This window comes from Vicugna pacos, chromosome 12, assembly GCF_048564905.1.
Source record: "Vicugna pacos chromosome 12, VicPac4, whole genome shotgun sequence".
In the NCBI taxonomy this organism is placed as follows: domain Eukaryota; kingdom Metazoa; phylum Chordata; class Mammalia; order Artiodactyla; family Camelidae; genus Vicugna; species Vicugna pacos.
Genome location: NC_132998.1, coordinates 1505007 through 1521232, shown reverse-complemented (window position 1 = coordinate 1521232; position 16226 = coordinate 1505007). Strand labels below are relative to the sequence as shown.

Below are 16226 nucleotides of genomic sequence, written 5' to 3'. Positions count from 1 at the left end.
CCTTTTGTATATTTCAAATTCTTCCCTTCTTCTCATACCTGTTGTTATGCTGAACTGTTTTACATCCTCCATATTTTTACTCAGATGTGGCTTTCTCGGTGAGGCCTTCTCTGATCACCCTATTTAATGCTGCAAACTACCTCCTCTTCAGCCCTCCTGATCCCCCTTACTCTGCTCTTTTTCTTTTGTCCAAAGTGTACACCCTCTTCTAACATTTATTATGTCTATTTTATTTAAAAGCTTTATTGAGATATAATTTACACATACACTTCACTCATTTAAAGTATACAATTCAGTAGATCTTAACATATTCACAGACTTGTGTAACCATCACCACAATCAATTTTAGAACATTTGCGTTACCCCCAAACAATTTCCTTACACTTTAGCAGTAACCCTCCCTAATTTCCCCCAACCCTGATTTCCCTAGTCAGTCAGTCACCTACTTTCTGTCTCTATAGATTTGCCTATTTTAGAAAGTTGATATAAGCTGATTCATACAATATATGGTCTTTTGTAACTGAGCATGTTGGCAAGGTTCCAAAGCAACTATACCACTTTACCTTCCCACCAGCAGTGTAACACAGTGCCTACCACATGGGGGTGCTCACAAATGTTCACTGAATGCATGAATGACAAAATGCAGGACACAGTCCACATTCTTCAGCATGCCATCCAAGGGCTTTCCTGATCAGGCCCTTACCTGTCTTTCTAGCGTTGCCTCTTGCGACTCCGTGGCCTATGTTTCCTTATAAACCTGTGCGCCATCTCGCATCCTGCTCCTTCTGCCTGGGCTGTGCTCCCCTTCACCCTGTTCAGGCTGTTGAACTTCTGTTCACCTCTAATGCGACCTTTTCCATGACACCTTAGTCAAAAATAAGCACCTTCTCTTGTTGTCCTTTCCACATTAAAAAAATTTTTTTTTAATTTTCGGGGGGAGGTAATTACATTTATTTTATTTATTTAAATGGAGGTAATGGGGATTTAATCCAGGACCTCATGCATGCTAGGCATGCACTCGACCAATGAGCTATACCCTCCGCCCTTCCACATTTTAAAAATAATTTTTTTTAATTATTGTGCGTTTTTTTAATTTAAGTATAGTTAGTTACAATGTGTCAATTTCTGGTGTACAGCACAATGTCCCAGGCATCCATATTCATACATATATTTGTTTTCATATTCTTTTTCATTAAACATTATTACAAGGTATTATAAATAGTTCCCTGTGCTGCACAGAAGAAATACAGTTTTTTATCTATTTTCTTAAATATTTTTTGTTGAGTTGTAGTCATTTTACACTGTTGTGTCAAATTCTGTTTGTATATCCCCCACTAGTTCTGTGAGCTCCTTAACGGTAGGCACTGGGTTCTACTTATCTTTGTACTCGCAGCGCTGACCCAGGACTTGGTCCACGGTTGTAATTAATAAATATTGGATTCATTGGACAAGCACAGGAAATAGCAAGAGCAAAGCTCCAAAGGTCGAAATGTGCTGGCAGGTGTGAGAAATGGCGAGTTTCCCAACTTGACTGCAAGCGGACATTTGTGAGTGGACTGCAGGTGGAGGGCCTAGAGTTACCTGGTCAGTTTGCCCTTTGGTGGACAGTGGGGACTGCTGGAGGGAATGGCCTGACTAAGACTGGGCCCGAGAAACATTAATCCAGCAGTCGTGTGCAGAATGAGTGGGAGGTGAGGGGACCATGTAGGAGGCTTTAGGCCAGGAGAGCAGAGTGAAGGTGAAAACCAAGCTAGAACATAAGGAAGGGCGGAGATGTGAGACAGAATATTAATGAATCTGCAGGGTTTGGAATGTGCCTGAAAATGAAGAATGAGGAAGATGGAGATGCTAAAAACTAGTCAAAGGCTTTTGTCCCCAGGTACCAGCGGAATGGTCAGGTTGAATAAGCACAGTCTTAGCTTACATTTGCTTCTGTGTGTCTTTGTGAAGTTAGACACTTTCTAAACATCTTTGGAAAAGTAAAAGATTTGTAAAAACACTTACTATGTATTATATTGTTGTTGCTACTTTCAAGAAAAAGAAAAAGAATGCAGGGCGTAAGAGTGACATATGGGGGGAGGGTACAGCTCAAGTGGTGGAACACATGCGCCGCACGCACGAGGTCGTGGATTCAATCCCCAGTGCTTCCATTAAAAATAAATAAACCTAATTACCCCCCCCAAAAATCAGTGACATTTAACTATAGCCCATCAATTGGGCAAAGTAGCCTTATGTGCTGAATATGTGTTACTAACAGGCTCTTTCAGAAGTGGTCATTATCCAATTTAGTTATATGCTGGACCAAAGCCCCGAAGTAGGTACTTCGTCCGTTGCAAAGATGAATCAGTCACAGAACTGCCCCAGGGGTACCAGCCCAGTTGGAGTGATGACTTACACAGGAGCGGTTTGAGTATATTGTTATGGGAGAGCAGATCTACTGCTGATAATTCAGAGAAGGCTTTATATGGAGGAACTGTGATTTGCTGAGCTTTGCAGGATCGGTAGTATGTGACATGCGTAGATGAGCAAGAAGGGCATTACAGGCAAAAGTATAGTGAGAGCACAGATCTGGAGCACGAAAAGAGCAGCGCACGAATAAATGGAGAGCAGGAATCTCCTCGGTGTGCATGGAACACAGGCTGTGTGAGTGGGAGCAGCGGGAGACAAGGCTGAGGCCCAGTCATGGATTTAGATGACTTAGATTTTACTGAGTAGGTTGAATGCTTTTCAGGTACAGACATCATACCAAGTGCTACACAAGTGTTATCTCCCTTTACTGCCATTTGATTGTGCTTTAGATCCCAAGTTATATTTACTTCTCACTAGGAAACTTCTCAGATCTCCCTAGACTGGCTTGGAAGCCTCTCCTGAGTGCTCAAGCAGCATCCTTCCCTTACTTCAGTTACAGTCAGCTGTCCATATCCACAGGTTCTGCACCTGCAGACTCAACCAACTGTGGATCAAAGATATTAGGAAAAAATTCCGGAAAAGCAAAACTTGAATTTGCTGCAGGCCAGCAACTACTTACATAGCATTTACATTGTACTTGCAGTTATTTACAGAGCGTTTACATTGCATTAGGTATTATAAGTAATCTAGAGGTAATTTAAAGTATATGGGAGGATGTGCATAAGTTAAATGCAACTGCTATGCCATTTTACATAAGGGACTTGAACATCCTCAGATTTTGGTATCTGCGAAGGGTCCTGGAACCAGTTCCCTGTGGATACCAACGGACGACTGTATACCGCATTGTTTTCTTGCCAGTCTTTACACTTAAGACTGTGAGTTCAGTGAAAATGGAACCTTGTTTTGTTCACTGTCACATATCAGTGCCTAACATTGTGTCTGGCTCATAGTAGTTGCTGAACTGACGTCTGCCGAATGAGAATGATGACTCAGTGGAGCCTGAACAGACGAATGTTATTTCTCAAAGGGATGAGAGCTGGGAAAGAAGGAACTGTACATAGAATTGTGTACCAAGGCATGAAAAGCCTGTAGTGTGTAGGGTACTGGTCGGTGTGTGTTATGACTGATGGGTAGGGTGTAAAAGAAGTGTGGTCAAAGAGAAGGCTAAGGGGGAAGTCAAGGGCCAGAGCACTGGGAAGGCCGTAAAGCCAAGCTAAGGCAGGCACTGTGTGGGCCTTATGATGTCCTAGTGGGCCCAAGCCCGCCTTTGACCTCTACCTATAACTTTACGAATCATGTGTTAGTTCAGCCAACAACTGTAGATTGCCCCAAAGTGGTAGATGTTTCTCCAGAACTACATACAGACAGGTAGGCATCTCTGGACACCCAGCACTCATCTCTGAACAATGCAACTGATTGGTCTATATTTATAAACTATCTCTCACCAAAATTGTGGGTCTCTTAACTAATCTCTTTGCCTTCACCACACCCCTGTTTAATCTTTCCTCCTTCCCCACTGTGAGGCAGAGCTTTCTAAAGCTAAGTCTGGCCATCTTACTCCTGCATTGAATACCTTCTAGTAGCACACCCTTGTCGCCTGCAAGACAGCATCCCGATGCCTTAGTGCAGCCCACGGGCCCCTCCTGGCCCGACTCTTCCCTACCTTACCTTCCACGTCTTCCTCTGTGTGCTCTCTGCCTCACCGTGCTGAGCTGCATGTCGGTATCAGAAAGTTTCATGTTGCACACCACTCCACTCACATGCACATTATTGCTGCCTGGAGTGTCCTTTCATCCTTGTCCATTTTTTGAACTCAACTATCTTGTAGGAAGTAGCTCCAAAATCACCGCCTCTGTGGAGCTGTTTCTAACTCTGCAGGCAGTGGGTCACTGGCCCTCTTCTGCAGCCTCATTAGACTGTGTGTACACTTTTGTTGGCACCTATCACAAGGCAGTGCATTTATTTGGTTACTTCCCTGACTCCCTCCCTGGACTGTGACTAGAGGGTTGGACTAAATATTAGTTAATAAAGAGTCCCAGCACCTCGTGCAATGCCTGGCACATAGTAAATACTCAATACTGGTTAGAGAAAAAAGGAAGGAATAAAATAAAACTGTTCTTTTTCTTTTGAAAGGGAAGGAGATCTTCTCACCATGTGGCTGTACCTGGCGGCCCTGGTGGGCCTGTTCTACCTCCTACGCTGGTACCGGGAGAGGCAGGTGGTGAGCCACCTCCGGGACAAGTACGTCTTCATCACGGGCTGTGACTCGGGCTTCGGGAACCTGCTGGCCAGGCAGCTGGACCTGCGAGGACTCAGGGTGCTGGCTGCGTGTCTGACGGAGAAGGGGGCCCAGAAGCTGAAGGGCCAGACGTCAGATAGAGTGGAGACGGTGATCCTGGATGTCACCAACACACACAGCATCGCTGCGGCCACCCAGTGGGTGAAAGAGCGTGTGGGGGACAGAGGTATAGAGAATTATTTTCTTCTTTCATTACTTAGGCATGAAGATGTTAAAGTTATATATATATATATATATATATATATATATATATATATATATATATATATCTCAAATATATAATGTGTATATATATACTATATCACATATTTTAGATATATATAAAATCTCAAAAGAAGAGCTTAAATGCTGTCTTTGTCATTTGAAGGACAGTCTTGATCTTCTGTGCTGTTTCATTTTCTTAACAATTTCACGTCGAAAAATGAACCCAATGGATTTGATGCTATTATCCCACCTTGCAACTGGAATGTTTACAACCACAATTCTTTGCTTGAAGAATTTTCAAAGTGTTGTTTAGAAATCAATTCTTCTTCCCTTGGCTGCCATCTAAAATATAGACATTCACTAAAGTCAGCCTTTGGTCCTCTTCTTTTTTAAAAAAAAGTTTTTATTTTATATTTTTTCTAATTAGTAAACTGCATTTCCTAGAGTGGTTCCTAGAGTACATATTTCCCATATACAGCCCTCACCTTATAGTTTCTCCTATTATTAACGTCTTGCATTGGCGTGCCACATTTATTATATTTGATGACTCAATATTGCTGCATCATCATTAACTGAAGTCTGTAGTTTACATTAGGATCCACACTGTGTTACACAGTTCTATGGGTTTTGCGAAATAGAAATTATTGCATATCTACCATTAATAGCATAATGTAGAATAATTTCACTGCCTTAAAAATCCTCTGTGAGCCATCTAGTCATCTCTTCCTCCGTCACCAGCTTCCCCCAAACCTGGAAACTCCTCAGCTTTTTATTGTTTCCATAGTTTTGTTTTTTACCAGATGTCATATACTTGGAATCATGCTGTGTAAGGCCTTTTGGACTGCCTTCTTTCATTTAACAATATGCATTTAAGGTCCCTCCATGTCTTTCTGTAGCTTAACAGCTCATTTCTTTTTATTGCTCAATAATATTCTATTGTAGTTACCACAGTTTATTTCTTCATTCACATATTGAAGGATATCTTGGTTGTTTTCAATTTTTGGCAATTATGAGAAATCCTCTTTTCTAAGTTGCATTTTCTTTGGATATTATCCAAATCCTCTTTAACCTCTTTCTTGTACCTCCCCCTTGTTTTATGATTTAATACATCTTATTAATTGGACCTCCTAAATGTCTATTCAACCTAGGAGTTGCAAACTGGCAATAAAATTGTTTTGCTTGGGTTGCAGAATGTTTAATTTTTTTTAATGTACTTTAAATATGAAAATTCACTTTAAACTATTACTCCCACCTGAGCTCATTCTTGACTCCCCCAGGCAGAACCAGGAGTTACAGGTAGTCACAGCCTCTGTGCTGTGCTGTTCGGAGCAGTTTATTTCCACAGTGTTGTTGTTGTCATTATTTTCCCATCAGTTAGAGCGTGTGCTCCCTGAGGACACAGACCTCTCTTACCCATTGCTATAACTCCAGTTTCTGACATCTTGCCTGGTACATGTTACGGGCTCAACCAACGCTGAATGGACCCCACCTACCTACAGTTTTAACCATTACCTTTACGCCCTTGATTTCTATGTTATTTCTTGTTCTTCACACCTGAACTCCCAACTGCTTGCTGGCTTTCTCATCTGCAAATTCTGCTGGAACCTCAAATTCATAAAATCTAAAGGAGGACTCTGTCTTTTTATCTTCTCTTCACCACACCTGCTTTTCTCCTTGGCCCTTCTCTCAGGGGAGTATGCTACCATCCCTTCACTGACAAAGATTGTTGCCTCAGAGCCTTTTTCTGACTTTACACTTTCAAACTTTTTATATCTCCATATTTTATATGAGTCTTTTGTAAATAGCATACAGCTAGATATACAAAGTAATTCAGCTGGACAGTTTTTGCCTTTTTGACGAGAACATTGCATTCATCTACACTTACTTAATGATTGGTATGTTTGAATTATTTCTATCATCTTATTTTGTGCTTATTTGTCCTATTTTTTCTGTTTCTTTCCCTCTTGTGAATTGACTGGATTTTTATTACACATTTTCCATTACTAAATTGAAAGTAACATATTCTATTCCTATGTACTTAGTGGTTCCTCTAGAAATTTTAACTGAATCTTTACTCTACCAATTGTCATTTTATTATTTTTTTCTCCTGATTAATCTAAGGCCTTCAGAACACTTTGAACTTCAATCACCTCCTCTGACATACATGCTATTGCTAGTATGTATTTTAGTTCTGTTTTTTGGCCCTACAATATACGATGTTTAGATTTATTCCCTACTTACTGTTTTCTGTCTTCATCATTCCTTCTTGAATGTTTCATCTAAAACTACTTTCCTCCTGACTAAGTATATTCTTTAGAATTTAGAAGTTGTTAGGGGTAAAACTTCTCTTTTTCTTTTTCTTCCTTTCCTTTCATTTTCTTTTTTTTCTCCTTTTTCTTCTCCTCCTCCTCCTTCTTCTTCTTCTTGTTTTTTTACATTTCTTAAAATGTCCTTACCTTCATGCCTAGATAAGCATTTGTAAGTTTACAGTTATTTTCTCAGCCCACTGGAGATCCCATTCCACTGTCCCCTGGTTTCTGTTGTTACTATTGATAAGTCAGCTGTCAGCCTGTTTCACCTTTTGTAAATCTGTCTTTTCTTTCTGACTATTTAAGGATATTCTTTTCCTTTGGTCTTACTAAGGCTTTGTTTTAGTCTGTCTAGATGTGAATTTCTTTATTTATACTGCTTGGGGTTTCTTTGGCTTTTTGACTCTATGGGTTAGTGTGTTTTGTCGAGTCTGGAAAATTCTAATCTGTTGTGACTTCAGATATTGCCTTTATTCCATTTTCCCTCTTTTTTCTTCCTGAATCTGATTAGATACACGGTAGATGTTTTTAATTTGTTCTTGTGTCTCTTTTCTTTCGCTCTTTTCCATCTCTTTTTTCTTTGGACTGTATTCTAAATGTCTCCTTTTTTCTATGTTGCAGCTCACTATTTTCTCTTTTCTGCTCTTTCTGTCTGCTATTAATCCGTCCACTGAATGTCAGCTATTATAACTTTTATTTCTAGAACTTCTATTTGGTTCATTCTAAATCTTCTTGATCAATTTGATAGTATTTTGTCTTGATTAATATTTTCAATTCCTTTTATTTAAAACTCACATTTAGCAAACATATTTTACTTTATGTGTCTTATAAATTTTGGTATCTAAAGTCCTTGTGAGCCTTTCTCTGTTGCCTATGGTTTCTGCTTTTTTTTGCCTGTGATGCTTTGTTAACCTTGCGTATGTAGTGACTGATGACAATGAACTGCTATTTTTCTTAGTAACTCTCTCAGTGATTCTTCAAGGCCTGACGTAAAGATTCCTTCAGAGAGGATCTACATTTGCTTCCATCAGGTGCCAGGGGGCACTTGGCCACCTTAAACTTAGTTCTTGTCTTGAAGTTTTTTGTTTTTTGCCTTTTCGGCCTCTCAGTGTGAATTCAGCCACAAACTCTTATGAGGGATGACCTGTGGTTATGATTCCTCAGGGCCAATTCTCCCAACACCAGAGTTCAAGACAGGCAGTTATACTTTCAGTCCTTTGGAAGGACTTTCTATCTCACCCTTATGTGACAGTGTAGCCAGTTAGCATCCCAGTTTAATGAAGAAAGTGTCTTTCATTAGATTCCCTACCTTAGGTGGGCCCTGGACTTCATACCTTCTTAATGTGTATGTTTTTTGAGGCTATAGGTACTGAACTTCAATTTCACACTGGTTGGCAAATTTTCTTGAATCAAAAAGCTAGCATCAGTGTTCTGTTTACCTTCCCTGGATTCCTACCTTGTTTTAGTTTTTAGCCTGACCTTTCTATACTTTCTTACTGATAGATGTGTTTAAGAAGATTGAAAAATTATATTTTGTCTAGCATTTTGTTTTCAGCAGGAAGAATGATCAAGGTAGAAGTCTCTCATTTTTGTCTGAAACTAAACTCCTGCTTTGCCTTTATTGTTTTAGGACTTTGGGGTCTGGTCAACAACGCAGGCACTTTTCACTCATTTGGCTACACTGACTGGCTGAAGATTGACGCCTGCATGAGTACCCTCCAAGTCAACCTCATTGGTTTGATAGAGGTGACCTTGAGCATGCTTCCCTTGGTGAAGAGAGCGCAGGGGAGGATCGTCAATGTCTCCAGCATTCTGGGAAGGCTTGCTTTCTTTGGAACAGTCTACTGTTGCTCCAAATATGGAGTGGAAGCCTTTTCAGATGTCCTGAGGTAACACTCTTAAGTTAAAACAGAAGCAACGACTGAGCACTTAAACATGTCTCCGATACCATGCTCGTCACTTTCACCTACGTTATCTTATTTCATCACCCTCAAAATCCGATCTGTAGATATTGTTACTGGTCTATTTCACACAGGAAAGTGAGCCTCAGATTTTAGTATCTTTATCAACGTTCACCTGCCACAATCAGGAGTTGGTAGACCTGTGTTTTGTCTGCAGTCTTTGTCTCGTGTAACCACATCACACTTTAATTCAAGATTTACCCTTGATACAATTTCATTTCTGAAGAGAGGATGACTGTCTTCTTTCCTCCACTTGTCTTTGTTTCTTCATGGCGACTCTTTCTGGTGCTTATCTGCTTCCAACTAACTTATTCCTTTGCTTTACTTTTTGTATCTTTTCTTTATCTAACAGCTTCTTTTCTATCTTATAACTTCAGTTTGCCACAACCCTTAATGGCTGTGCCTCTACCTCCTGGATCTTTTTTAATACATCATTTCAGGTTCATGTCTATCAGCTGCTTTTTTTTTTTTGTATTTCCCTTGATATTTCAATTTCTGAGAGAGAGAATCCTGTTAGCTGAGTTCATTCTTTTGTGTATGCCAGGTGACACCACATCACGTGATTTATTTTGCACTTATTATGTGTCAGGCACTGTTGTGAGTACTTTGCATCTATTAAATCATTTAATTTTCATAGCAACCCAGTGAGGAAGGAATTATTTTTATCCTTATTGTACATCTAGGGAAACCAAGGTACAGAGGTTCAGTAATTTCTCATAGCCATATAGGTATTAACAGGCAGAGTCACTGTCCAGGCCTGGGAGGGACGCCCCTCCCATCAAGCACCCTTCCCGATCTAGTCAGCTGTAGACATTAGGGTGCTGCACAAACTACCCTTTAGCAGCGGCTGACCTTAGGGCAATTCCATTTGGAAACGAGCTGTAAATATTACAGGCACCACGTATAAACTTCCTATGGCTGCCATAGTAAATTACCAGAAGTAATTTATCTATGGTGTATGGTGTCTTAAAACACCACATATTTATTCTCTCGAGCTCTGGACGCTAGAAGTCTGAAGTCAGTATCATTTGGACAATGTCAGTTGTTGTCAGGGCCGTGTTCCTTCTGAGGGCTCTCGGACAGAATTCGTTGCCTGCCTCTTCCAGCTTCTGGTGGCCGCCAGCATTCCTTGGCTTGTGGCCGCAACACTCTAATCTCTGCCTCTGTGATCACATTGTCTTCTCTTCCTCTGCTGGCCTTCAAATCTACCTCTGCCTGTCTTATAAAGATAGTTGTGATTGCATTCAAGGCATGCCCAGATAATCTAGCGCAATCTCCCTATCTCAGGATCCTTAACTCAGTCACACTTGCAAAGTCTTTGCCACCTACAGTAACAAATATTTACAGGTTCCAGGTATTAAGACCTGATATCTTTGGGAGCCATTATTTACCACCACATACCATGATTGGTATGTATCAATTACAATGTGCAAAGTACATTATCTGCTTAGGAAGGGAGTAGGGAAATAACCGAGGACACTGCACAAGTTGTTACTATGTGGCAGGCACCTTGCCTGGCTTCCTGTCTGCCCGACATCCTGTCCACCTCCACAGGGCTTCTCCCTGCTGATTTACCACCACTCATGACTCTTGGACTCCTTGACTCATTCCCAGACCAAGAGCAAAGATATGCTCTTCCAGCATTCAAATCACTAATTCCTTTACAAAGTTCCAATTTGCCTTAATTGTGCTAGGGATCAACAGAAACAGGAAGTTTTGTCCCACATCTGAGTTGGAGTTTGACAGGGGATGGAGATGTTGTGATGTGCTGGGAATCTGTGAGCAAGCTGCAAGGGGAAGGGAATGTAGAGGGCAGAAGCGCCCCTGGCTTGCACAGCCCCTCCCCTTCCCCAGCACACTCAAGCACCTGGAGAATCATTTTCTGAAGCTCTAAATTGGAGGGTTTTATGTTTTGGTTCAATGAGGGAGGATTCTCCTTTGGAACGGGGGTTTTTTACTTTTGGCACGCCTCACAGCCACCTGGAGGGCTTGTTCAAACAGACTGTTGGTTCTCATCTGGAGAGTTTTTGATTTGGACTGGGGCTCAATAATGTGCGTCTCTAACAAGCCCCCAGATGCTAATACCGTTGTCCTGGGTCTACACTCTGAGAACCATTCATTGCTTTAGAGGGTCATGATGCTTTGTGTTTTACATTCTTACGGACCATTATTCCAAACATTTCTCTTTGACATCAGCTTGGGCTCATCTTCCCTAGCAAGGCTGCTTGAACTTCTAGTTTAGGGAGCCTCATCACTTTCCCTGGAGTGCCTACAGTATGCGTCTAACATGGTGCACAAGATCATCTTACTTCACTTGGCAAAAGCGGCACTTAGCACAGTGCCTGGGACATGCACAACCTCTGATAAGTATTTTTGGAACTGTTTTTTGAACTGCCTTGAATATTCTGGAATGACCAATGACTTGTAATTTTAAGGCCCACATCCTATTCCATTAATGGTCTCTTGCAGTCTTTGAATACACTGTAATTTTTCACAGCCCCCTGCTTCTCTGTGTGCAGTTTCCATTGCCTGATATTCCACTCCTCCTCTTTCTTCGTGGGGAAAGTCCTTCCTTATTCTTCAAGGCTCAACTGAAACATTTTGTCTTCCCTGAAGCCTGCTCTGCCTCCCTCAGAAAGTCTGCATCCCCTGCTCTACTTATGTAGCCCTCTGAATACCTCTCCTTTAGACTTCTTTTGAATTATATTGCAATTATTTGCTTACTTGTTAGACGCACTCACTCACTGTGAGCTTTTTGAGGTGGGGAGCAGAGTCTTAATTTACTGAGATTGTGCATGTAGCACAGTAGATACCATGAAAATGCTAATTTTCATTATTATTCCTTATATTCTTCATGTTTCCAGTGTCTAGCACATGGTAGGTACTTAATAACTCTGTTAGAAGAGTGGATGTGTTGAGAACTGTTGAATGGTTCTGGTAGTTTGTATAATCATGTCCCGGCTGTTGCATCTAGGGATGTTTAAAATTTCTTTTTTTCCTCTCCTTAAAATATTCAGTAAATGTGCTTTTCATGACTATGTTTTGTTTCCTCCCTGAGAACACTGAAATTATGGTATCTTCCAATCAGAGGCGTTAACTTCAGGGTTTTTTCCCTAGGCGTGAGCTTCAGCATTTTGGGGTGAAAGTCAGCATAGTTGAACCTGGCTACTTCAGAACAGAAATGACAGATCTGCAGAAGGCCTCAGAGATAGTGAAGCAAGTCTGGAAAGAAGTCCCTCCTCATATCAAGGAGACCTACGGACAGAAGTTTTTTGATGCCTGTGAGTTTTTCTTTTGAGGAGATCATGGAAAGTCTCGCATGAGAAGGGCAAAGAGGGTTGGTGGGGATTGATTGGCAGATCCTCTGAGAATAAAGCTCCTTAAACAGAGCCTTCCCAAGATAGGAGGGGCTCAGAAATGCCCACTGCCCTCATGGTTGACTTGGTGATGGCTGCTGCGGCTGGGGAAGAGACTATACAGGCAGCCTAGGGCCAGGGCCTGCCCTGCCTTGTCACCTGTGGGCCTGGCCGCCTAGCACAGGGAGGTATTACACGGTTAGAGGCATGGAGTCTCTGGGTCTTGAGAGGGATGTGCCTCTTCATTGTTTTGCCAGACTGGTATGGGAGGCCTGCTCAGGGAAAGCGCAGCCTGCAGTATCACCTACCCTTTTGGTAGCAGGGCCTGGCCACAAACTCCATGTCTCATTGTGAGGGGGCAGAGGGTGTATGTAGGTGGGCAGAGGTAAGTGAGTGGGGACCAGATTTGCAGGGCCCTGTTGACCATTCCCAGAGGCTGGACCTCATGTGCAGGCCACAGCAGGCTTGTAAGAGTGAGATGGTTCAATTTTGTGTAAGAATATCATTCTGATGACCTGGAGGAGGAGGCAGTTTTGGGGGTGGATGGAAGGCAATCTTCCTAGTAGAAGTAAGTCATGCACACCGGTGTGGGGCACCTTCCTGGGGGAAGGGATGCTTTTTTTCCCACACAAGGAAGTCAGCAGCTTGCCAAGGCCAAAGGGAGCAGCTCTCCTTTCCATTTCACAAAAAGGCCGTGGGGTGGGTAGCAGTAGCCCTGTCCCTGGCCTTGGACGATGTCTTAGTACAGAGGAAAGGTGAAGGGCAATGCGCAGACAGAAGATTTCCGACCTACAACCCTGTCTTCTGGGTTCATCAGGCCTAAGAGGGTCACCACCAACAGGGGGAGGGAAATTGGATCAAGGAAAGTCTGACAAAAAACTGTGCGAGCTTCTCAGAACTCAAGCTAGGGAACTATGGTTCCTACCATGCCAGGAGGCCAGTCATTGTTCTAAGCTCCTCCCCATCTAAAGTTTTAAACTAAGAGGGAATTTGTTTCCCCTTATGGGTACATATAGTTTACAACAGAAATCAAAGCAAAATAGAATTTACTAAGAAGTGACTATATGTAAGAGGAGGGATGTATTTATTTCATGATTTAAAAGGAGTTGACATTATTCATTTATTTGTCAGTGAATCAGAATAATCTAGGTCAGTAGGTCAGTACTGTCCAATAGCTATCTAAGAGTCATATATATAATAAATTTTCTAATAGCTACTTTTAAAAAGAGGAAAAGAAACAGGTAAAATTAATTGTAATAATACATTTCATTTAAAACCAATATACCCCCAAATACTGCCATTTCTACATTTATTACCAATATAAACATTATTAATAAGATATTTAACATATTTTTTCCCGTTAGTCTTTGAAAATTGGTATGTGTTTTACACTTACAGCACACCTCAACTTGGATGCCAAACTTTCCCAGGACATACTTCATCTATATTTAGATTCATACAATTTATAGTTGCCAGCAGCATTATTTCATAATAGCCCCAAAGTGGAAACAGCTCAAATGTTCATTAAATGTTGAATGGGTGAACAAAGTGTGGTATAGCCGTACAATGGGATATTACTCGGCAATGAAAAGAAATGAAGTACTGATATATGCTGAAACATGGATGAACCTTGAGAACAGTTTGCTCTGTGAAAGAAGCCAGTCACAAAAGACCACAATGTATGATTCTATTTCTATGAACTGTCCATAAAAGGCAATCCATAGAGACAGAAAATAGATTAGCAGTTGCCTAGAGCTGGGTGGGTTGGCAGGAAATGGGAGTGACTATTCATGGGTACAGGGTTTCCTTTGGGGATGATGAAAATGCTCTCTAGTTTGTGGTGATGGCTGCAAAACTCTGATTATACTTAAAGTCATTGACTTGCACACTATAAATGGATGATTTTTATGATGTATGAATTATGTCTCAATAGAGACGTCAAAAAATTTCCAGTTGAAAAAGTAGATTAACATACCTACATTATTCCAAAGATACTTAAAAGTATTCCAATAACAAAATGGAGTTTTAAAATTAAAATTAATTAAAATTTAAAGGTTCAATTTTCAGTCATAGTAGTTGTATTTTACGTGCTCAACACCTCCACGTGTCTAGTGACTGTTATATTGGGAAGTACGGGTCTGATCGGCCTAATGCTTGTGGAAATTACATATAGTTAGACTTCTGTGGCTGAGTGCAATAGGATCTTAAAATATAAGGAATAAAATTGCTGACCACAATTTATCTTTTTGTATACAGATTTTGAGAACGTGAAAAGCAGTCTGTTGCAAAGTAGCACAAACCTGAACCTGGTCACTGACTGCATGGAACACGCTCTGACATCTGTGCATCCCCGCACTCGATATTCTGCTGGCTGGGATGCTCAATTTTTCTTCATCCCTCTATCTTATTTACCTACATCACTGGCAGACTACATATTGACTAGATCTTGGCCCAAACCAGCCCAGGCAGTCTAAAGAAAACTTGCTTTGTGGCTCTTGAAATGAAGAAGGCAAAAATCTGAAATTGAGTGTTAGTGTTCCAGTAATCCTTACTTAAAATCTATATTTTCGGCAACAATAAGCTTTATTGCCTAAACTCATTTATCTGGCATCATCAGAGAAACAGCATGTTTATATTCCAGATATTCAAAGTTTATTCCTTATAGGTGATGAATCTTTACTATTTTAAACAGTTTTTGATGACAATATTTTCAAAATGCATCATTCTTCCTTGTCTTATTAAACAGAGTGACTAAAAACAATTTAATTTGTTTTGATACTGTTTCTTTATGTAAATTAATAGCTGTTCATGATGTGAGGAACTATTGCTCAGGGACCATTAAGAAGTATGTGGGTCTCTTTATCTTTACTTGAAATGGGTGTACTTGGTAATTTTTTTAAATATTTAATTTTGTTTTCTCCTCTCTATTTGCCAGCTGTTTTTGAATATATTTCTTCTTAACTTGAAAAGAATTGTCTTCCAAGGCAATAGAAATAAGAGCAAAGATAAACCAAATGGTATCTAATCAAACGTACACACTTTTGCATAGCCAAGGAGCCATCAACGAAACGAAAAGACAACCTGGGGACTGGGAGAAAATATTTGCAAATGATGCAGCCAACAAAAGCTTAATTCTCAAAATGTACAAACAGCTCATACAACTCAGTAACAAAAAAACAAACAACCCAATTAAAAATGGGCAGAAGACCTAAACAGACATTTCTCCGAAGACACACAGATGGCCAATAGGCACATGAAAAGATGCTCAATATTGCTAATTATTAGAGAAATGTAAATCAAAACTAGAATGAGGTATCACCTCACACCAGTCAGAATGGCCATCATTAAAAAGTCCACAAACAATAAATGCTGGAGATGGTGTGGAGAAAAGGGAATCTTCCTACACTGTTGGGATGAATGCAAATTGGTGCAGCAACTATGGAAAACATATGGAGGTTCCTTAAAAACTAAAAATAGAGTTGCTGTATGATTCAGCAATCCTACTCCTGGGCATATATCCAGAAAAGATGAAAAGTCTAATTCGAAAAGATACATGTACCACAACGTTCATAGCAGCACTATTCATAATAACCAAGACATGTAAGCAACCTAAATGTCCATTGACAAATGAATGGATAAAGAAGATGTGGTATATACGTGTGTGTGTGTGTGTGTATGTATTGTTTTT

The 16226-nt window shown here is 40.7% G+C and overlaps 2 protein-coding genes across 5 annotated transcripts in view; one reads left to right on the top strand and one right to left on the bottom strand.

Moving 5' to 3' along the window:
• Positions 1-16226, bottom strand: part of LOC140700343 (mitochondrial inner membrane protease ATP23 homolog) — a 193173-nt gene that overhangs the window by 128203 nt on the left and 48744 nt on the right. The window lies entirely within an intron of this gene.
• Positions 4562-15012, top strand: LOC102527912 (17-beta-hydroxysteroid dehydrogenase type 6-like). The gene is made up of 4 exons (XM_006219468.4): positions 4562-4874; positions 8852-9110; positions 12300-12463; positions 14795-15012. The coding sequence occupies exons 1-4, from the start codon at positions 4562-4564 to the stop codon at positions 15010-15012; spliced, it is 954 nt and encodes a 317-aa protein (XP_006219530.1).

What these genes read in the sequence shown, in the direction of transcription:
- LOC102527912 (XM_006219468.4), top strand. Translation starts at nt 4,562, where the DNA reads ATGTGGCTGTACCTGGCGGCCCTGGTGGGCCTGTTCTACCTCCTACGC. An exon ending in AGAGCGTGTGGGGGACAGAG is followed by an intron (nt 4,875 to 8,851) that starts GTATAGAGAATT and finishes TTATTGTTTTAG; the next exon opens with GACTTTGGGGTCTGGTCAAC. An exon ending in ACAGAAGTTTTTTGATGCCT is followed by an intron (nt 12,464 to 14,794) that starts GTGAGTTTTTCT and finishes TTTTGTATACAG; the next exon opens with ATTTTGAGAACGTGAAAAGC.